General features: G+C 38.5%; 1 protein-coding gene across 1 annotated transcript in view; it reads left to right on the top strand.

The window, feature by feature from the left end:
• LOC120541731 (potassium-transporting ATPase alpha chain 1) overlaps positions 1-23305 on the top strand; it is a 39938-nt gene that overhangs the window by 2696 nt on the left and 13937 nt on the right. The window contains exons 3-14 of the mRNA XM_039773626.1: positions 251-454; positions 4096-4209; positions 5124-5258; positions 6264-6381; positions 6706-6974; positions 9784-9986; positions 10519-10621; positions 10794-10928; positions 14677-14869; positions 15336-15511; positions 16151-16287; positions 17614-17764. Coding sequence (XP_039629560.1) covers positions 251-454; positions 4096-4209; positions 5124-5258; positions 6264-6381; positions 6706-6974; positions 9784-9986; positions 10519-10621; positions 10794-10928; positions 14677-14869; positions 15336-15511; positions 16151-16287; positions 17614-17764 — 1938 coding nt within the window. The remainder of the gene's footprint in view (positions 1-250; positions 455-4095; positions 4210-5123; positions 5259-6263; positions 6382-6705; positions 6975-9783; positions 9987-10518; positions 10622-10793; positions 10929-14676; positions 14870-15335; positions 15512-16150; positions 16288-17613; positions 17765-23305) is intronic.

The raw sequence follows: 23305 nt of genomic DNA, 5'->3' as shown, positions 1-23305 counted from the left end.
AGGTATTGCTTTTATTCTGAACTAGCACTTGTTTTATAACAATGGAGAATATGGAAGTCGGTCTTGCCTATAGAATGGGCTTGTAGGAAAATATTTTTAACATCTCTTTTTTCCAGCCTTACTTTGAATGTGTTTTATGTAATCAGCCATCAAGCTTACCCAACAATTAAAAAGCTGTTTTCATCATGTGACAGTGTGTATTCATGTACTCGATGAACTATATTCTGTCTCTCACCTTCATCTCACTCAGGGTATGTCCAGCACTCTAGCGGCTCAAGTCCTGGAGCGGGATGGTGCCAACGAGCTGAAGCCCCCCAAAGGTACCCCAGAATATGTCAAGTTTGCTCGGCAGCTGGCTGGTGGACTGCAGTGCTTGATGTGGGTAGCCGCTGTCATCTGTTTCATTGCATTCGGTATTCAATTTGCTCAGGAAGACCTCACAAGCTATGACAACGTAAGTGTGGAAATCACCCAAGGAAGTGATAGTTCACAGCGAGAACATCTAATGAGTTCGATTTGAAATGTGCTTCTTGTCATTGTATTACAAAGCTTTTTAAGTGTGATGATCCCTACAGGAAGGAGATACTTGTCTTTCACTTTCCTGTTGATCAAAACTTCATTGCTATACAAGTAAAAGACATCTACTGCAGATTCGACAATAGAATAAAAGAGTGAAAGATAATAACAGTTAGCTCAGCCTGCTAGCAATTCCTCTAAATAAAACACAGATGCTAATGGATGAATGGAATGGCACCACCACAGACTAAATTCACAGTCAAATCCACTTTTGAATCTGTAGAATGACTCCATCATGCACTGTGTTGTGAGTCTGTTCTATTTTTAATTCTATCTGAGCGTCATTTTTTCTGGTCATCTCCTTTAGTGATGCTTAATGTTTTAATCGGCACAAGATTTTACATGTAACATTATTTTCTTGATTCAAGGTCGCTTTCTCTTTGTTAATATTTTGTACCAGTTTGTTTTGTTTGTTTGTTTTTTTTTTATTTATTATGACACCGTTTTGTTTTCATGTACGTCACCATTTTGAGTATCTACGGTCAAGATGCAAATTGTAGTTGATAAGGGTGTCTCATCATAAGTCATGTCAAGTGACATCGCCTGTGTGATGGTTTATAACCCAACACCATGTAGCCGTACTTGTCCGAGATTGTGAATACTTAGTGATTACTCTGCATGATTTCTCTTTACAGGATTTTCTGACAAAGCTTTTTGAATTATAAACTAGAACTTTCCTCTGACCTTTTGGTGTTGACAACACATTGGCTGGCCTTCTAGCTTTGACCTGTGCTTTGTTTTTTGATTTTATTTCATTTTCTGGTCCTTCTCAATTCATTTTTGCACCACTCTCCAGTGTCAGAACACACTGGACTTGTGACTTAGACAGTGGTCCATGTATTGAAGATTTTCCAGGGAGGGCATAGATAGCAAGATGAAATGATTCACCTAACTGCAGCTTTTAAAACCACAGAGATTGATTTTCTTTATCAGAAATGAGGTTTTAGTTACTTCACCTCAGTTTCAACCTGATAAAAGTATTTAATTTTTTAAAAATACAGGGATACACTTGTTTTTATGTACTGTATTTGCCATTAGATACTGTATTTTCCATTTCCAGAAGGTTCCATTTATACCGCCTTGTTACTGGTGCTGTTAGAGCCATGAAAATGTAATGGGAAATTCAGTTTCACTATCAAGACTGATAGAAGTATTACTATGGAAACATCTCAAGCATCTCTTTGTTAGCAGGCATAATAGCTGGTAGCCCTATAAAGATATGCAGTGCAATACTAACCTCTGTCTACTTCCAAATGTACCTCGATGAGGCAGAAGGCTAAAGCTGTTGCTTACTAAGCAGGTGCCTTTATGCAAGCCATTTTGTTAAGAACAGTGAAGCCTGTTAAAGGTGATGCCAACCTGGACACTGTTATAATCTGCCTGGCTCACACGAGACTCAAAGAAAGCTTTACCTTCATTAGTAGGTGTTAATACTACACTGAAGCCTATTATCAAAATGTGTCTGATTCCAAATTCAGGAAGCAGGCTTCAGGCATGCACAGGCTGCAAAAAATGTGGTGAAGTTATCAAATTCTAGAAAAGACAAAGAAAGGAAAGGGGTGGCGGGTAGGTTTGAGAGGGGTAGGGAACTAGTCCCAAAATTCCAAATTGTAATGTTTTAGAATTCCATATATTTGGTAAAGGGGTCAAAAATTTGCTATCAAGTTAAGTTCAGATTCTAATTCTACAATGTTCAAAGCATCGAGAAAATTAGATTTTACCATAGTGAAGTGATTTCCTGCATTATCGCTAAAGTGAAATTAACTTGGATCATTACATAATAATTTTTTTTATATATTTAAAAGTTTTATTTTCACAAAAATCATTAATAAGTTTGGAAAACAAAACAGTATCTGAAAGGAACTACCTGAAAAGACAAACCTCAAGGTTAATAGAACCAATTATTAAAACAAACATTTAAAAGCAAAGACAAAACTACAGAGGTCAAAACCAGAAAATCAAAAACAGCACTTACAAGATCAATAACTGAGAATACAACAAGAGACCCAGAAGACAGAAGCAGGCACTAATGACGCAGCAGAAATTTCATGGGTTGCAGAAGTCTTAAACAGCACTGAGGGTGGTTCCCCAGCTGAAGCATCACAATACAAAACACAAGGAACATTTAACTTTCAGAATTAACATAAACTACAGTAACATAACTTGATAACCAGAACACTTTAGAAGAAAATAACAAGGACTTAACAAAATAACACAAAAAATCTCTGTTATAAAAAAAAAATCTTGGAAGGAAGACTAGGGAAACGAGATGTGATCTTCTTGGATTCTCTCGGAAGACAATTTGATGTCCCGCGAGAAACACTTTAATGTCATGTGAGACAAGGCAGTGTGACAACATTTAAAACAAGTTCACGGACATCTAACTTAGCAGTTGTTGGAATGCTTTTGGTAGATACGCTTCACGTGTTCCCAGCTCTTAAAACAATGACAAGCAACAAGCTGAACACGCAGCTCGCCAGCAACAGCAAGCCAACAGATGATCCGACGGCTGCTCCTTAGCATGCATTCAGCCAAATCCCCCCCTTCACAATGCAAGTGGCAGGGACGTGAAGTGGCTAAAGGACAGCTGCTGTGCAGGCTTTTAAATGATTGACACGCATTGCGTCAAGCAGAATACGCAGCTCGCCAGCAGCAGCAGCAACAAGGCAGCAGATGATCCAACCGCTTCCCCTTTCACAACAAGATCAGTGTTATACATCCTGAGAGAAAGAGATTTAACCACGCCCGGGGCTGGAAATAAAGGACATGTACAGTATTGTTTTTACAAAAGTTTTAAAGTAAAAGTGAAAATAATGCATATGTAATAATTCCCATGAAAATAACAATCTCTTTAAATTGTATATTCAGTAAACCAAACCTGGGGGTGGGCAAGTGAAGCGAGCAGGAGGCATAGGCTTCTACTAAATAAATAAATAAATAATCAGCAAAAAATAACAAAACATGTAAATGTTATACTATAAAACATAAATTATGGGCAAAGTTCTGGTAAAACCACTACAGGCAAGTTGTAGCACTGGTTTATCTTAAACATAGACACACTGTAGCATGGGTGGGTCTACCATCAGAGTATTCTGGGTGTACACTCAGTGCCCTGTGGTGGCTGGCAAGGAGCCTTTTCACCACTCAGGGTCCTAAGCTGAGTGTAGAAGAATTAATTTCCATGCCAGGTTAGTGTCCAGAAATCATTAATTATAGCTGATCTGTTATTCTTATTGCTTCAGACCAGCAATTCACAGGACTCCTACTGTATATTTATGAAATTGTGAGGCTCTGAAATATCTGTCTATAATCAAAGCTGTTCTCTGATTTATATCTAAAATAAGCTCTTAGTACTGAAAGTGGCTGGAATAGATGAAATGATGACAAGAAATATCCATATAACCTCATGACGCTCATGTACATACCTTACAGTTGCTGTGACTTTATTACAAGGACTTACTAATTGCTGATCAGATTCATACTGCTCTTGAACTTAACGCCATGTCTTCTCTTACTTAGCTATATCTGGCCATCACCCTGATTGCTGTCGTAGTTGTTACCGGCTGCTTTGGCTACTACCAGGAGTTCAAGAGTACAAACATCATTGCCAGTTTTAAAAACCTTGTTCCACAGGTGAGACATCTAGAAGGTCAACTTAATTGCTAAATGTGCCTTGAAACACACAAATCTATGACTTAATTATTCAGTTTGCAGAAATTCTTTGGTATAATGCAGACTCATGGAGTTTCCAATGAATGTAATCAGAGCTATCATTTAGATTAATAAGAAAGATAATGTACTTTGCACTCTGCAGAGAAAGCTCAGTGACGCCTTGACACCTTTACAATGTGACAATGAGACACTGTTTTATCTCAGCTTTAAAAGCCCTACTTCAAATGTTTGTCTTTGCAAGCTTAACTGAGGTAAAGCACAATAAATATGGTAATAAAACAACTACATTAAAACAAACAGAATGGATTAGGTTTGAGTTTTAGTAGCAAATAACAATGGCAAAGGCTGGAATTTGGTAAACTACTCAGAAATGAGTATTCATTCTCCTGTCCTCTTCACCGCCAATATTATGTGTCATAGTTCTGTCTTCTTCCTCCTCCTCCTCCTCTTCCTCTGTTGTCAAAGCACTCGAAGGTCCCATGTCAACTCAGAATTCAGTCAGAAATGGCAGACTGCAGTTGCTGTGCCACAACTGCCCCTGACTTGCAAAGATCATGTAAATAAAAATCACTGGCACAAGCTGGCTTTTTCACTGGCACACTGGCTTTTTCTCTGTACCTTTACCAAGCTGCCTCAAAGACTGCCCACCATTACTCAGAATACAAGCTAATCGAAGGCATCTTCTTACTTAATTCCACTCCCTTTTTCCAAAACAGTTTCAAGGCAATACAATGACATGACAACAATACACAATAAAAGTCAGAAAGAAACATGGACCAAAATGCACATTGTGGAATATTTATTCTTTAATACTTACCAAAGGTTCAAAGTCATTTAAATCTTTTTTGTTGTTTTGTTTGACTTCTCCATGATAGAAAGCAACCGTGTTCAGAGATGGACAAAAATCTGAGATTAATGCTAACCAGCTTGTGGTGGGGGACTTGGTAGAGATTAAGGGTGGTGATCGGGTGCCAGCAGACGTTCGCATTATAACTGCACAAGGCTGCAAGGTAAGGAGAATCTAGCAATTTAATATAGAGGACATATATTCTATTCTATTCTATTCTATTCTATTATGTAACACATTAACACTATACATGTTTTTATGGTCATATAATATAAGTAGCACAGCAAAATACTGTTTAGTAAAGCAGTACAATGGTAAGTCTGTCTGTTTAACTCACATCATGCATTTTGAAGCCTCTGTGCACTGGAGATGCCAGCCTTAAGTCCTTTTTCTTTGTATTTCTTGTTGCTTTTGTTTAATGGACATTGCAGCCATCTTGGTAGATGTCAGACAACATTACGCCTGAGCCCCAGTGGACACCACACATCAGACGTTTTGTCCTTTTATATGATGTAATATGCACAGCACTGTTGCCCTTTGGATGAAGTGCACTGGCTTTAGGTTGCAAGTTCTTCCCAAGGCCATGTTGGTGTTTTCGGTTTTCCTCCAATAGTCTGTAAAATGTGTCTGAGATTATGTGGAGATTCTAAATTGGCTTTGTTTGTGTGTGTGGGCCCTGCGATGGATTGGCTCACCATCCAAGGTTGGTTCCTTCCTTGTGCAAAGTGCTGTTTCCAGGCCCCTGCATCCTAGAATTCAATTTCGTATGATTGGGAATTAAATCATATTTTATAATATCAATCTCAAAAAACTTAATCCAAGTTCCAGTCATGATGGGGGCCAGAGGCCATCCTGACAACACTGGGTACAAGGCAGGAAACAGCCCTGAAAATAATGTGAATCCATCATGAAGCCCACTCACCAACATACCTACACTACAAATTTGTACTCACCAAGTAATCTAACCTGGGTGTCTTTGGAGATATGGAAGAAAAAGAGAACATGCAAACTCCACACAAGCAGCTGCTGGGTGTTAGACCTGGATGCTGGATCCGTAAGACAACACTACTATTCGCTGAGCTGCCATGCTGCCCTTAATTTTCTATGGTTTCTTTAAAATAATGACAGTGATTTTATAAGCTGATTGACAAGTTAATAACTATTCTAGGTGGATAACTCTTCTCTTACTGGGGAGTCCGAACCCCAGAGCAAAGGGCCTGAATGCACACATGAAAACCCTTTAGAGACCAGAAATATTGCATTTTTCTCCACCACATGTCTGGAAGGTATGTTGTATTTTTTCCACATTTCACTATAGTTAAAACCTCTAATATCAGTTAACAAGTAATGCTGAGAGTCTCATGTCACTTATTTTGCATGTGTAGCTCATTGCCAGATAACACCTTACTCCAAGTAAACAAAAAACAGAGTTGAATTATAAACCCAGACTAGAGGTAAATAGACCAAAATTGGCAGTGCGACACTTTAGAGTCAGCACTCCACTAGATAATGAAGCATATGCAAATAGAAGAAAAATCACTGATCTTCACCTTGAATTCTGTCTTCTGCCTTTAATTCTGAATTCTGTCTTCTTTCCTTTGCTCCTTCAGGGATTGCCACTGGCATTATCATCAACACAGGAGACAGAACCATCATTGGCCGCATTGCTAGCCTAGCATCAGGAGTGGGCAATGAAAAGACTCCTATTGCCATTGAGATTGAGCACTTTGTGGACATTATTGCTGGACTGGCCATCTTCTTTGGAGCCACATTCTTTGTGGTTGCAATGGTTATTGGCTACCAGTTTCTAAAAGCCATGATTTTCTTTATGGCTATTGTGGTGGCATATGTCCCAGAGGGTCTTCTTGCTACTGTTACGGTGAGTAGATCTTAAGAGCAGTTGGACAATGAGAGTAGAGCTAGTGAGTAGTTATACTTACTTAATTGGTTACTGACTCCATAGTAGTTGTGCCCTGATGTTTTTGACTACCTTGACCAATGACCTCTATGTCTCTCTCTCTCGGTCCTGTGCCAGGTCTCTACTTCTCCATTCAACATATCAAACATCATTCAATTGACCTAAATTCACCTAAATTGTCTGCTAATGTATCTCTTCCCTTCCAGAGGTGCTATCCGTATATCATTAATGCGATGTTGTTTACTGACCTTCATTTTCTTCAAAACAGAAATATACTGCTGAATTATTCATTCATTCATCATTTACTCAGTTATTCTCAGACCTGCCCAATCCAATTTAGAGTCAATTTATGTTAACCAAAACTCAAAATTCTATTAAAATTCTTTGTTCCAGTTTTTCTGCTACTGAGGTCTGGGAACACAGGATCTAAACAAACAACATTTGATATCAGAGGCACATTTAGATAAGAAAAAAAATGGTTTATCACACTGGCACACACTCCTATCAGGACAATTTAGAGGTGTCAATTGCATTAACTTTCATTTTTTTGGGATGCTGTAGTAAAACGGACTATCTGGATAAAAAAAAGAAGTAATAAAATGTATACATAGTGTAGCATTCAGATGTGCTCAGGGACTAAGAACTTTAAAGCACTTTAAAGCATTAGTTACTTATTTCAAGACAGAAAAACACATTTTTGAACTTTGTTACAACAATGATTCATAATCAAAAAGAACAATAATAACAGAATTAAATTTGATGTATTACTAATGTTCATAAATCACGTTTTTAACAGAATCTTAAGATGAAAAAACTAAAAAACAACCCCAAATTAGCCTGAAGTAGACTTTACAGAATGAGAGTCCAACTCAGGTCTTGTAAAAGTTGAATTCATTCATGTACTATTGCTAGTTATCTGGTGGAAAGGGAAAATCAATGCTGAAGACGACCGACAGGCATTTCAATAACTTGTACTTGGATATGTTTTAAAATTAGGACTGGCTAACAGATGTGTAAAAAGGAAAACATATACAAGGTGAAATGTCCTCTCTCAAGATTAATTTGAAAAAGTGCATTAACCAGTTATTGAGGTCGAAGGGATGGTTTCTCTGTCGTAATGATGTGATTTTTTTTAAATGTATCAGTGCTTCTTACTTTCTCGTATATGAAGTACTGTATAGGGAAAGTATTGTAATCGTCCAAAAATTCGACCTTGAGATTTTGATGAATCTCGACATTTTAGACCTCCCTGAGGTAAAAAAATACCATTTTTGGAATTATGTCTGTCTGTGTGTGTGTGTGTTTGTTTATGTAAACACGATAACTTGCGTACGCTTTCAGTTAGGTCAACCAAATTTTGCATACAAGTATTGGGTAAAAAATGTAAATTTCTATTAACTTTTGAGTTATTTCCCCTAACCGGAAGTGGTACTTTTTTATTCATGCAACTTTACTTTTATAATAATTATTAAATACATTATTAATTTGATTTGATTTGTTGTTGATGGTTCTTCAATGTACATAATCCATCCATCCATTATCCAACCCGCTATATCCTAATATAAAAATATAATCATTGTCTTGTGGTTTACACCTGAAATATCCATCCCCATATCTGAGTATAAGAGGAGACCACTCCTGGTTTTTAAATGTGAGTGTTTGAAAATACAAAATATTATGCTTAATGCTCTAACTAAGATATCCTTCAAAAATATGTGTACCAAATATTAACAAAATCAGCCCATTGGGAGCTGAGTCGCTTCACGAGGATGGACAGACAGATAGACAGACATGACAAAAGCAACAGATGATTTTGTTTTTTATACTAACGGACCTAAAAAAGACATACAGACTTTACATCGACAATACTGAGAGACGGATAACGAAATGCAAAATAATGCTTGGCGCCTCAGTCACCCTACTGTATGCTTTTATACTTTCTTATTTTTATGCCAGCCCAATGCTCCAACTTGCATACAGTCAATATCCAAATGGGATTATTAAAAGAGTATTGTCCCCCTTTATTGCTGCATTAGAGAACTTCTATATTTGCTTGCACATTCTAATTTATGTATTACTTTTAATACAGAATAATGTCTCTTTACTATTATAGATAATTTGAGAGTACAAAGACATAATGAGAATTAAAGGAATACTCCACTCACTCAAATATGTTTTTGAAGTCTGTTACTTACCCACATTCTTTGTAGTGATGGCCAAGAAAAATATTTAATTTCATGTCTTCATGAAAAGTGGAGATCACAAACTTTATGATACAACAGATTTCAGTGGGAGTCTGTGGGGGACCAAAACTGAACAACAGTAAGCAATATTGAAAAAAATTACTCATGTAACAAAAAGTTTCTCATGTAGCATAATCCACATGTCATTTATCAAGCGGTATGCTCTCAGTGTCCAAAATGCATTTTTTTCTTTTTACAAAATGCTGTTAGATAAAAATTTTTTTAGAAAAATAGTGTGGACTAATGCATGAACAGGAAGGCTGCTCAAACGGGGTCAGGGTCTGAACTGAAGATCTGCCCTTCCCACTCACTCACTGCTCAAAAGTCCTGTCACTCCCATTTGAATGCACTTTCTACAAACATCACAGAGTTTCAGTAACAAATTACAAATATTGGGTAAAGTAGAAATTCAAGTTCCGCCTCGTGTATTCTTTGGGAGATACCCTGAAAAGGGTAAAATGAAAACCGATTTCTTTAACTTACTAATTTCTTGAAAAATCTTTAATTCAACCTTTTTTATATCACAGGTGTGCTTGTCATTGACAGCCAAACGTCTGGCCAAGAAAAACTGTGTTGTAAAAAATCTGGAAGCTGTAGAAACTCTTGGGTCCACCTCAGTTATCTGTTCTGACAAAACTGGAACACTAACACAGAACAGAATGACGGTGTCCCACTTGTGGTTTGACAATCACATCCATTCTGCAGACACCACTGAAGATCAGTCTGGTAAGTCTGCTCTGTTTAGGTGAGACATGGACTACCTCTGGACACCTGCTTTATAGTACCGCTGGAATAGTTCATAGAGGTAAACATATTTTAAACTGAAGTAGCCTCCTGTAAATAATGTAATCAGATTTACCAAAGATGTATAAACAAACATCTGGGCCAATACCCTTTCTTTAGAAATTGAAACTAATATCCAAGTCATTGAACATCATATCTTTAGCCATGCATTCAGTTCCTATTTATTGTATTACTAGGCCAGCATGGGTAAGACAACAAGATGGCAGCACTGGGTGGAAGGCAGACATTGCTGGGTATCCTTACACATACACTCACCCATAGAGGGCCAATTTGGATTTGCCAGTTACCCTAACAGCGTTCGTGACCTTGGAAGGAACTGAATCTTGGTCCTTGAAGCTACAAGACAACTCTATCATCCATTGTACTTTATCTTAAGCCTCCCTTAAAACACTTGTTTATAAAAGATACAACTAACTGGAACAATACCAACTATCTCATTTGCTTTTTTAAGGTCAAAGTTTTGACCAAAGTTCAGAAACGTGGAGAGCTTTGGGTCGCATTGCTGGTTTGTGCAACAGAGCTGTCTTTAAACCAGGACAAGAAGAAATACCAGTCCCCAAGGTGAGGTGAAATAACCAGAAAAAACTGAAATGTTAGGTGTCTAAGTCTCTTTCTGTCACCTTAGTACGAAGAAAAGCTGAACTATTAAATTGTATAGTATTACTTATAAAACAGAACAATGTCAGCTGGTGCATTAAAATGGTAATCATTTGTTTGTTTTGTAATTGGGCAGCGAGAGGTAATAGGAGACGCTTCAGAAACTGCACTTCTCAAGTTCACTGAACTCACGATTGGCAACGTGATCGACTATCGTGGCCGCTTTAAGAAAATTTGTGAAGTACCTTTCAATTCCACAAACAAATTTCAGGTATTGTATCTCTTTAACTTTATGGTGCTGCACACCTACTGCACATATGATGTAATATTTGTATCTAGCAGGTGGTGCTTGATCCTCTGAAACTCTGTAATTTTAGGAATAGTAACCAAGAAAATTGCAAAACCAGAAAAATTTTCTTCTTTGCAAAGACAGGATTTGACTCTTTAACCAAAGTTTAATTACAAATGTCTTGCTTTCTATTATTGTTGGTAGTTTACACTCTCACTTAAGTACTACTAAGTGAAGCGCAATGGATAATATATGATTAAAGAAAGGTTTTGGTTTTGTTTATACAATTCACAAAGGAGTAGGTCCAGTAGTATGGAGCAGAGCAAATCGAAGCCTACGTCTCTGTAGGATTGCCATCATCTGTTCTTGGTCCATTCACACGTTTCCAATTTCTTCTAATGTTGACTGCCTATTTTAAAGTGTTCCAACTTTTTGTTTTTATCACACCCTGGTTCCTTCTTCGTGTTCATGATCAGGCTACAGCATGTATAGTTCATTTGGCCTAGAAGATCATTGGCTATCAGCCTCTGCCAATCAAAGACTCGTTCATTTCCAGGATTATGAACAGAGCAAGGAAGAGTGATGCAGATTTCATACATCTCAGCTGCCATTTATTCACTGGATCGTGCCCTAAAGATGGTCAGGTTCATTGTGAATCAGTGAACACACCATCTCCATGGCTTCTATCCTGTAGCCATTGACCTTATTAATAAACACAGTCTGTTGTTTCCCCCTTCCTTTCCTATCATTTCCTAGTTGTGATTGATACTTCTTGTTAGTTTGTAGTCGGCTGAGAACTTGATCCTGTAATTATAGTGCACCACTGGTGCTAACTCAGTTTGATGTCTGCTGTTTGTATTGTCTGCGGTGGGTTGGCACCCTGCCCAGGTTTGGTTCCTGCCTTGTGCCCTGTGTTGGCTGGGATTGGCTCCAGCAGACCCCCGTGACCCTGTATTCGGATTCAGCGGGTTAGAAAATGGATGGATGGATGGATGGATGGATGGATGTTTGTATTGTCCTGCATTCTAATGACTAAGACCAATTCCTGCATGGTTGGTACACTGGAGCTGAAGTATTCAAATGGAACCATTGCAGATGTTTTGAACAGAATAAACCAATAATATAAGTACAAATGCTCAAAATGAATAATATTTAGCTCGACTTGCATACCTACTTTCATTTGGTTGGTAAACATAACCAGTTTCTTTTCCCATGTGACCATCTTGCTCCAGCTTCACTTTGCCTGTTACAACCTCAGGCTCTTTTCTAGAACCTTACACCGCATCTCCTCTTGGCTTGGCAAACACTGGCACAGCTCTGAGAAAGTTTCCTCTATTCTCTCCAAATGTACAAATAGATTTGTCTCTTTGCCATTGTAGTGGGGAAAAGTCCAAATTCTTGGATGTGTTAACTGGGGAAAAACCTATTTTATTCCAACAAAAAAAAAAACAAATCTGTAATGAAAACACACAATTGTTGACGCTCCTTGCTAGGGACAATTCCCTTGAGTCAGTGCTCTTTCAAGGACATGTGTTCTCTCACTCTCAAATGTTTACTACAGTGATCAGGTCCGAAAAGAGATGCATCCTTCTGGGAGCTTCTCCCTTTTATACCGAGTGGATTGGGGGGCTTCTTTAGCTTTGTTATCCTCAAGGGACAGCTTCTTGAGGCTGTGAGGGAAAAGTAGGCAAGACAGTTAGTGACAGGGGTGGGACCACATACTTCAGGTGAGCCTGGAAGGCGACCCTCCGGTGTGCATACCTATAAAAAGCTGGTATGCTTTACATAAAAAAAATAATAATTCAATAAATTCCTATTATGCTAACAGATTGCAGTGATGCATAAAGTTCTTTTACTGTAAAAATTTTACTAAAAGGGAAGAGCACAGATTTACTATGAACTATATTGCAGTTGACATATTATATTGTTACCTGTATGAAACTGTTCTTCATTGATTACAGATTCTTCGTTTTATTTCTCTTGAGTGCTGAATCATAGATAAGGGACTAAAATAAGAGGACAGGTGCTGACAAGATCATTTCTAATGAGATTCTGATTATTATGATGCACCTGATTCTAATTTTAGGTATATGAAGTAGTGATAAATGTAAAGGTCAGTCAGTCAGTCATTGACCAACCTGCAAATATAAGGGTTCATTTACTTATTCAACATGGAAAATTTGCATTTATGTTATACAATGGAGTACAACATGCAAATGTAGGAGGGTGTTTGCTATGTTGTATCTCCTTTGTCTATCCATGCTGTTTAAATGAAGATCCACTGTGTTAAAAAAGAAAAAAACATTTCATATTTTCCACTTATCTATCTATTCTGTTTGTAGGACTGACAAGTCAATCAAAACACTTATTATTCTCATATTTCCAATGCTTAATAGTCTTCCTAGTACTCCTTAGCAAACTATCATTTTATATTCATCATTACATATTTCTTTAAAGTATAAGCTATATGTAATTCAGTTCATAATACAAAACATTACACATACATCACACATATATTTACATAAACAGCTCTAAATTAGCAATAAAGCATTCATCAAAAAAATAAAAATGTTTGATTTACGGCTTTGAATCTATCGAATCACAAACTTGCTTAATCAATTTCAAAATCATACAGATCACAGTCTAGACTGACATCACTTAAATCAAGGCAGGGACTGAGCCAGGAGAGGGCGCCATTTTATCATATTACACCCACACTGAGCTAATTTAGAGGTGTCAATTAACCAACAGATAGATAGATAGATAGATAGATAGATAGATAGATAGATAGATAGATAGATAGATAGATAGATAGATAGATAGATAGATAGATAGATAGATAGATAGATAGATAGATATACACAGACCTTTTAGAAATGACAGTATCTAAAAAGAAAAAAAAAACTTACAGACAAATCGAGAATGTGCAAACTCAGAACAGACAGTACCGTGGCAGAGGACAATGTGTTACCTTGTACCGATCACAATCACTTGCAATTTTTGTAGTAGCTACTTTACAAATGATTACTATAAAATATGTCTAACTTTACTGAAGAGCAATGTTATTTAAAAAAATAATTTTGTGACATGCAATATCTAATTCCATCAGACACGAAAATAAGAATTTAACTGAACTTGGCTACAGGTAGACATCATTTACGGTAACTCTCCTAGCATTTCCGCTGTACTTCCCATTAATCAATTTAACAAGTGCACTTCTTTTTAATCTCAGACATCAACTTCTTCCCACAGGCAGTCAGGCTCCAGAACACAATGTCACCCGTTTATCGGGCATGTACACCATAATCACAGGCTCACACCTAATTACTGTTCTGTTTGGTTCCTTTGCATTCATTCTCCATCTCCTATTATCACTGATTGCTGTTTAATATGATGTCAGTTTTAACAGATGATTACTTGTTCTACATTCCCTAATGTAAAATTACCCAACACTTTGTTTTTATCATATTAATTGTCTAAATATTGTACTGTGGTCTTGGGCAATGTAATTTCATACAATTGTAAAATGTACCAAGGTAAGTGTACATGATACGATGATCTGACAATAAAGCACACTTGAATTGAGCAATTTTATTATGTGGAATGCAGCAATGTGGTCAACATTTGACTGTTAATACTTACTGATCTTGGAGATGGAAAGAGAAACTGGTTTTATTTGCATGCCTCTCAACTACAGTACCCCTTGTTTTTTTTGTGTTCCCATTTTTAGTTGTCTATTCATGAGTTAGAAGACCCCCTAGATCTGCGCTACCTACTGGTGATGAAAGGAGCCCCAGAGAGAATCCTAGAAAGGTGTTCTACAATTATGATCAAAGGACAGGAGCTTCCATTGGATGAACAGTGGAAAGAAGCTTTCCAAACTGCCTATATGGATCTCGGGAGTCTGGGAGAGAGAGTCCTTGGTAAGGCAGATCATGTGGAAAAGTTCACTTTGATTAGGGGAACGCTGGTTACGCTCAAATCCTATTACTGCCAAAAAGGGATCCCACTTTATTGGGCCTTTGAGCAAGGCCCTCAACTTGAAAATTGCTCCAGGGATGCTGTATATAGGCTGACCCTGTGTTCTAACCCCCAAAGGTCATGCAAAAAGACAATTTCCCCTTAGGAATTAATAAAGTATATATCAAATTAAATATTGGACATTGTTACACAATAGTTTGATTTCTGGCTTTGACCCCTTCTTGTTTTAAGATGTTATCCTCCAGTCCTTTATCTATTTTCCCTTGTAGCCCACCAGATCACATCTGTAGCAGAACAGGACATGCCAAGTCTAGGCATGAGAAACGAATCAACTGTGCTGTTAAAAACGTTTAGAAAATTAGCTAATTGTCCAATATTTTTCTGCAATCTTCACGTGTTTTTCTCAAGGTTTCTGCCACATCTTTATGAATGAGAAGGAATATCCAAGAGGATACAACTTTGATACAGACCAGATGAATTTCCCCACAAGTGGGCTCTGTTTCGCTGGATTAATTTCCATGATTGACCCACCTCGAGCTACTGTTCCTGATGCTGTGATGAAGTGTCGGACAGCAGGAATCCGGGTAGGAATTTATAAATAAAATGTAAATTGTGTCCCATCTTGAATATTAGATGCTATAGAGGTAGCGCTGGTCCTTGGAAAATGTGTATAGTAGTTCTCTATAAAAAATATAGTTTCACATTTTCCAGGTGCAATTTAGGTAAATCAAACATTTTTTCACGTAACATTAAAACATCCATCCAACCCGTTATATCCTAACTACAGGGTCACGGGGGTCTGCTGGAGCCAATCCTAGCCAACACAGGGCGCAAGGCAGGAAACAAACCCCAGGCAGGGTGCCAGCAAACCACAGGGTGCACACACACACACCAAGCACAACCTATGGACAATGTAGAATTGCCAATGCACCTAACCTGCATATCTTTGGACTGTGGGAGGAAACCGGAGTACCCGGAGGAAACCCACACAGACACGGGGAGAACATGCAAACCCGGGTCTCCTAACTGCGAGGCAGCAGCACTACCCACTGCGCCAACATGTCACCACATTAAAACAGGTTTAGCATATTTTGACTGCTTTTTAGTTTAAGATCTCAATATGGTAATACTATAGCATTGTATTATGACAGATTTCTTAACTGTATCCTAAAATTTTTTCTTTAACACCTCATCATTTCTGATACAATTCCCTACAATTGTAGGTAATCATGGTAACAGGAGACCATCCAATTACAGCAAAAGCAATTGCAGCTAATGTTGGAATCATCTCTGAAGGCAGTGAAACTGTAGAGGACATTGCAACAAGACTACGCATCCCCGTTGAACAAGTCAATCGAGGGTAAGAGTGAAAATTTGTTGCTTGATCTTTAAAAGCACAAGGAAATGTAGACTGATAGATGACGGTGAGGGCAGGGTGGTCTCATGGCCTCGGTACCCCTGCAGATTTTTTTTTTCTCCAGCCCTCTGGAGTTTTTTTTTTTTGTTTGTTTGTTTTTTTCTGTCCTCCTGGTCATCGAACCTTACTTTATTCTTTGTTACTTAGTATTGCCTAATCTTATTTTTATATTTTTTCTTTTTTCTTTCTTCATCTTGTAAAGCACTTTGAGCTACATCATGTGTATGAAAACATGCTATACTGTAGAAATAAATGTTGTAGTTGCTGACTATTTTACTTATTTGTTCAAAATAATTTCAGAAAAGCTGAAAGTACATAACATGGTGTGTTTATTGAGTATTAAATCACTGGAAGGATGGAGAAAAAGGTACAGCAAAATTTGATAGTGGAAAGGACAACAAAAGCCCTGCCTACCTAAATGAATCTTGAAACCCCAATATGGCGACTTGCCTTATTTCTCATCTTCAAAGTACCACCAAGCATTCAGTTTTGTACCTTCTGTCTCAATCCTGGTATCTTCATTCAATCAGTGAACCTTCTGCACAGCCTCTTATCAAGACTGTAGAGTCAACTCTGCATCAGGCACAAGATCAGCGTTACTTCCCTTACTTGGGTCATTTCAGTCCAATTGGTAAGAATCACTTTTGAGACTGGGTTGGCCTTACTTATTCCATTGGGATGCGAGTACAGGTGCAAATATGGAACTATGTGCTGCACCCTAGTGGTTAGGAGGGATAGTACTGGCCTCTTGCCACTCTTAAACGGCATCTACTTTACATTGGGCAGTTTGGCTTTAGCCTTCCTAGCTCGTGGCTATATACTGTACTGCCAATTTCCAGCCATCCATGGCCTCAGTCTACTGTATGTCTGGACAGACGTTCAGGCATTCCCTGACACCTAGCATACTAAGTCTCTCCCTGACATTGTGGGTCTCTTCCCATCTTACATTAAATCATCCTAATGGTGTCCTTTCCCCTGGTAATCCCTTGCCAGCCAGACAGCTCTTCAGAAAGATTGCACTTTTTTGTGCTGTACCCATAAGATTATGAATTATCTTCTGTACCTAGAAGGTTATAAACGCAATACATGGAGTAAAACATTATGAATGAACTAAAATAACATAAATCCATGTCTGACTCCTTTCTCAAACGAAACTACTATATTCTTTGTTTCTGTATGTTTTTCTGATATTGTATAACATCACCTATTCGTGTTGAAATTCTAAAGGGACTCACTTCAATTTTCTTTACAATCTGTTTGTCTGTATAGTGATGCACGTGCCTGTGTAATTAATGGTGGACAATTAAAGGACATGACCAGTGATGAACTTGATGATGCTCTACGTGCCCATCCTGAGATGGTGTTTGCCCGAACTTCACCCCAGCAGAAACTCATCATTGTGGAGAGCTGTCAGCGACTGGTAGGAATAAGAACAGTAATGGGAAATTAAAAAAGGATGGTTAAGAGGACAAGGAAAATTGAAAGCTAAAATGTAGGCACTTCTTCAGAGGAAAGTTCATTAAGGTCATTATCTTAATATCAATGTCAAAAACAGTAGTAGTATAATTAATATGCACCACAACTTAACATTTAAAAGAACAATTTTTGTTGATATGCTGCATTCTATACATAATGTTCAATATAATATTCAGGTTTATTAATATTTCTGAGCACAAAAACATTTATTTTTTTCTAATTAAAATTTTTAGATAAAGAAAAAATAACAAACCAATCTAAAAAGCGAGGTACGTATAGTATATCTATACTAATAAAAGGCAAAGCCCTCACTGACTCACTGACTGACTTACTCATCACTAATTCTCCAACTTCCCGTGTAGGTAGAAGGAAGAAATTTGGCAGGCTCATTCCTTACAGCTTACTTACAAAAGTTAAGCAGGTTTCATTTTGAAATTCAATGCATAACGGTCATAACGGTCAACAACGTCCGCCATGCTGAACTTTCTTATTCATGGGCCCATCTTCACGAAATTTGGTAGGCGGCTTCCCTGCGCTAACTGAAACCAATGTACACACTTATTTCAGTGGTATGACGCCACTGTCGGCCGCCATATTGAATTTTCCAACATCACTAATTCTCCAACTTCCCATGTAGGTAGAAGGCTGAAATTTGGTACTTATTTCGGTGGTATGATGCCACTGTCGGCCGCAATATTGAACTTTTCAACAGTCTTTGTTACTTATGGGCCCATCTTCAAGAAATTTGGTACGCGGGTTCCCAACTCTAACTGAATCCTACTTACGTACATATATACGTCCATAGCCTGCAGCTCGGTCACCGTGTGAGGCGGCGTTGGGTCCCCCATCCCAACGCCTCCCACGTTGTTGGCTGCCTGCCTATATAAGGCCGTCACTCCGGTCTCTACATTCCCTTCCTTGCTTCGCCACGGGATTCACGTCTCCCTGCCTGTAACTACAGACTTTTTATTTAATCCACGGCTTCTCCGCTGTTTTACTGTTCGTTTATTACGATTATAGTTATTGTGTAGGTATTTTAGACTTACTTTACATTGTTCAGATACCCATTTCCTTTATCATTCCAATCGTACCCGCATTAACATGTCTATCGAGGTGATCACCATCGATCAAACAACTGTCACTTACTGAGTGGTTTCCATGCCCGGAGATGGCACCTATCTTTTCCATTCTCTTTGTTACATATTGCACGGCCATATCAGGCTCACTCTTGATATCCGGAGGAACATTGTGTCATGTATTGAATGACTGGGACAGGTTCAAGGTGTGGACTGATGACGGTACAGGAGATAATTAGACTACACAGGAGCACTAGAAGAGTGAAATGCTTAAGCCCTTCACCTATGGATCTGCATGTGAGTTGATGGCTACCGCCGAATTGTTCAGTTATCGCTTTCAAGTGTACCGAAATGGCCAAATATTTTGAACCTTTGGACAACCTCCAATGCCTCTTAAACATCTTGGATTCACAGGTGACGATTTCAGTAGTAGACAGTTTCATGTTTATGAATGTTTAAACTCTCAAAAGCTGGATGTGAAGTTATCGATGAAACCGGTTGTATGCTTACAACGCTTGACAGATGCCGAATGTCTCTTCAACACAAGTCCTGCAAATACTGTCGTAATTGAAACAAACCATGAAACTCAAACCGATTATGACAGCAGCAATCCAAGCTGTGGGATTTGAGACAAGATTACTGTTCACATGGCCAACTGTACGTTACATGCTCAAGTGTAAGCTCAGCGTACAGCTTGGTCATATTACAACCAGAGGGCCGAACTCACAATGTGGTATACAAAGAGATCCTTAACAAATAATTATTGGTATTTTTTCCCTCAGTTTAAAAAGGTTTAATTTTCTTCTTAATAAAACTTTTAAGGCAGTACTTCGCCGCTGCGAAGCGCGGGTATTTTGCTAGTATTTAATAACATGTATGCATGTAATAACATAGAATAGTATGTCTGTTTCAAAGATAAAATCAGTGTTCAGGCCAAGCCAAAACAACATAAATATACTTAATATAGACAAAAAGTGAATAACGAAAAATAAAGAACAACAGGAGAACAAGATCTTTAGATAACTTTTGGATAACTCACTAACATTATGGTAATGGTCCCATCCCATAAAGAGATAGCATCTAATTCCCCATTACAATAGCGTGTGTTTCCACTTGTTTTACCATTCTAGTTCACTACACTAAAACTATGGTAAGTAAACAAAAATAATAAGGATTAAAGAGTGACAGAATCATTAAAGGTTTGTAGGGTAATCTTTATTGCAGAGTAGAGTGAAGTTCTAACTTGCATGTGCTAATCAACATGCAATAGTGGGGCAGTGGTAGAGCTACTGCCTTGCAGTAAGGTGATCATGGGTTTGTGTCCCCAGTCCTCCCAGTGTGGTAGTGCTTTGAGCAATGAGAAAAGAACTATATAAATGTAATGAATTATTTTTATTATTAACGTGTCACCACAGACAGTGTTTTGCAGTATTTAAGGCTTTGGACTTCAAACCCTGAGGTTGTCAGTTCAAATCTCACAACTGACACTTTGTGATTACAAGTCACTTCGACTGTCTGTGCTCAAATTGAAAAACCAAAAGAAATGTAATCAATTATATCTTAAATGTTGTAAGTTGCCTTAGACAAAGGCATCAGTCAAATAAGTAAATGTAAAAAAAATGTCAAGCTGGTGCCATGATTAGTGAGTGGACCTAGCTTATCTAGAATGTTCTGTCTTCCTATATATACTTGGATTAATTGCATGACAGCTGAAACTAAAGCAGCATAACAGTTAAAAAAAAAAAAGAAAAGCATTACAGGGATGAAGAAAGACAATATGGACCATGCAATGCTACCTCACAAATCTAATGTCTTAGCTTCAAACCAATGAACATTAGAACATTAGTAAAGTTAAGATGATAACAGGCCAGTCTGCACCAAAAAAGCTCAACAATTTTATTTCCTAATTTATCTAAAATGACATCAAGTCGCGCTTTGAATATCCTTAAAGTCCTACTCTGTATCACACTACTTGGTAATTTATTCATGTGTCTATAATTCTCTGTGCAAAAACATTTCTAATGCTTCAGCGAAATTCAACCTTAAAAAGTTTCCAACTATTGTCCCTGTGTTCCTATTGAACTCACTTTAAAGTAGATCTACTGTACTAATTCCTTTCATTATTTTAAAGCGTTAATCATAACTCTTCTTAATCTCTATTTACTTAAACTGAAAGGTTGAATTCATTTAATCTTTCCTCATAACTTATCCCTGCAGCTGTGGTATGAGTGTAGTCACTCTTCTCTGAACTAGTGCTGCTATGTCTTTTTTGTAGCCCAGAGACTAAAACTGCACACAGTACTCCAGATGAGACCTCACCAGTGTGTTATAAAACTCCACTCATTGCCTCATCATTATCCATATGAATTGCAGTGTTCCCATGTCAGAGGTAGTTTTTCTCTAAGTACCTTGGTTTTCCTCCCATATGCCACAGACCTGCATGTCTGGTTAAACTGTCGATTCTAAATTGACTCCATGTGAACAATAGTGTGACTGTGTGTACAAGTGGGTCCTGTGAGAGAGGGGTGTCCCATCCAGGGCTAGTTCTTGACTTGTACCAAATGCTGCTGGTACTTCAGATTCCCAACTTGATGATGAATCGTTTTAAGTTGGTTATGTTAAAAAAAAAATTTGCAATATGCATAAATGAAAATACAACAGCTATATAGGTTAACTCTTGAAAAGTGCATTTAAATGCATACTCGCCAACTAGTGACATATTTCATTCTGAATAGCTGTTTTTGAAGTTCTGTCCACTGTGAACATCACATGATTGGATGGTCAGTTGTTTAAAGGGAACTACTTATTTACAACTTTTGTGTGTGCTGAAATGTTCAAAAAGCCCCCCAGCATCCATCTATTCATCATAGATTGCCTGTGGTGTGCAAGACATACACTCAATGAACTTGTTGTTCTCTTATTTCCTTAACTTCACATTTTAGTATTTAGATAGATAGATAGATAGATAGATAGATAGATAGATAGATAGATAGATAGATAGATAGATAGATAGATAGTGTGGCATGCATCTGGGGGTGGAGCCCAGCCGGGATGCCCAGGAGGACCAGAGGAGGGCTTGTGCCTCCTCCAGACCACGAAGGGGCGACCGCCCTGGTTGTGTTGGGGGCCATGGGTAGAGGGCATGGAAGCCCAACCCTGTAGGGGCCCATAGCCACCGCCAGGCAGCGCCCCGGTGCCTGAAGAACCCTGGACCTCAGCACTTCCGCCACACCAGGAAGTGCTGGGGGGAAGAAGACTGGGGACACCCGGAAGGCATCTGGGTGCACAGCCAGCACTTCCGCCACACGGGGGTGTGTCCCCGGGGGATTGCCGGGAAGCAGCTGAAGCCCATCCGTTCATTAGCAAGAGTCGGGTGGAAGAGGACGGAGCTCAGAGAGAGGAGTGGAGGCGGCCAGAAGGAAGGCACTGTGAAGAGAGGCCTGGACTTTAGGGGATCGGTTCTGGATACACTGAGTTTGTGCACTGAACTGCTCTGTAAATATAGTATATAATAAACGTGTGTTGGGTGAGAAAACCATGTCCGCCTGTCTGTGTCTGGGCCCAGTTCCACAATAGATAGATGGATAGATACTGTAGATAGATAGATAGATACTTTACTAATCCCAAGGGGATATTCACATACTCCAGTAGCAGCATACTGATAAAAAACAATATTAAATTAAAGAGTGATAAAAATTCAGGTAAAATAGACAATAACTTTGTATAGTGTTAACGTTTACCCCCCTGTGCAGAATTGAAGAGTCGCATAGTGTGGGGGAGGAACGATCTCCTCAGTCTGTCAGTGGAGCAGGACTGTGACAGCAGTTTGTCGCTGAAACTGCTCCTCTGTCTGGAGATGACACTGTTCAATGATTGACAGGAGCCTGCTCTGTCACAGATGTCAAACTGCCCCGCTCCATGCCTACAATAGATCCTACCTTCCTCACCAGTTTGTCCAGGCGTGAGTCCTTCTTCTTTATGCTGCCTCCTCAACACACCACCGTGTAGAAGAGGGCACTCACCACAACCGTCTGATAGAACATCTGCAGCATCTTATTGCAGATGTTGAAAGACGCTAGCCTTCTAAGGAAGTATAGTCGGCTCTGTCTTCTCTTGCACAGAGCATCAGTATTGGCAGTCCAGTCCAATTTATCATCCAGCTGCACTCCCAGGTATTTATAGGTCTGTACCCTCTGCACATAGTCACCTCTGATGATCACAGGGTCCATGAGGGGCCTGGGTCTCCTAAATCACATCCACCTCTCACTACCACAAACGATACATCAGGCTACTTAATTTACGTATTATCTGACTAATGCAAAATGTAATAATTGAAAAGGAACAAAGTATAAGGAGGCTTGTTTGTATCATTGTGGGGATGTCTACAACAAATTTGTAGTACCATAAAA

This window comes from Polypterus senegalus, chromosome 12 (genome assembly GCF_016835505.1).
Source record: "Polypterus senegalus isolate Bchr_013 chromosome 12, ASM1683550v1, whole genome shotgun sequence".
NCBI classification, from domain to species: domain Eukaryota; kingdom Metazoa; phylum Chordata; class Cladistia; order Polypteriformes; family Polypteridae; genus Polypterus; species Polypterus senegalus.
Note: the sequence above shows the minus strand (reverse complement) of the source record. Positions and strands in the feature narration are given on the sequence as shown.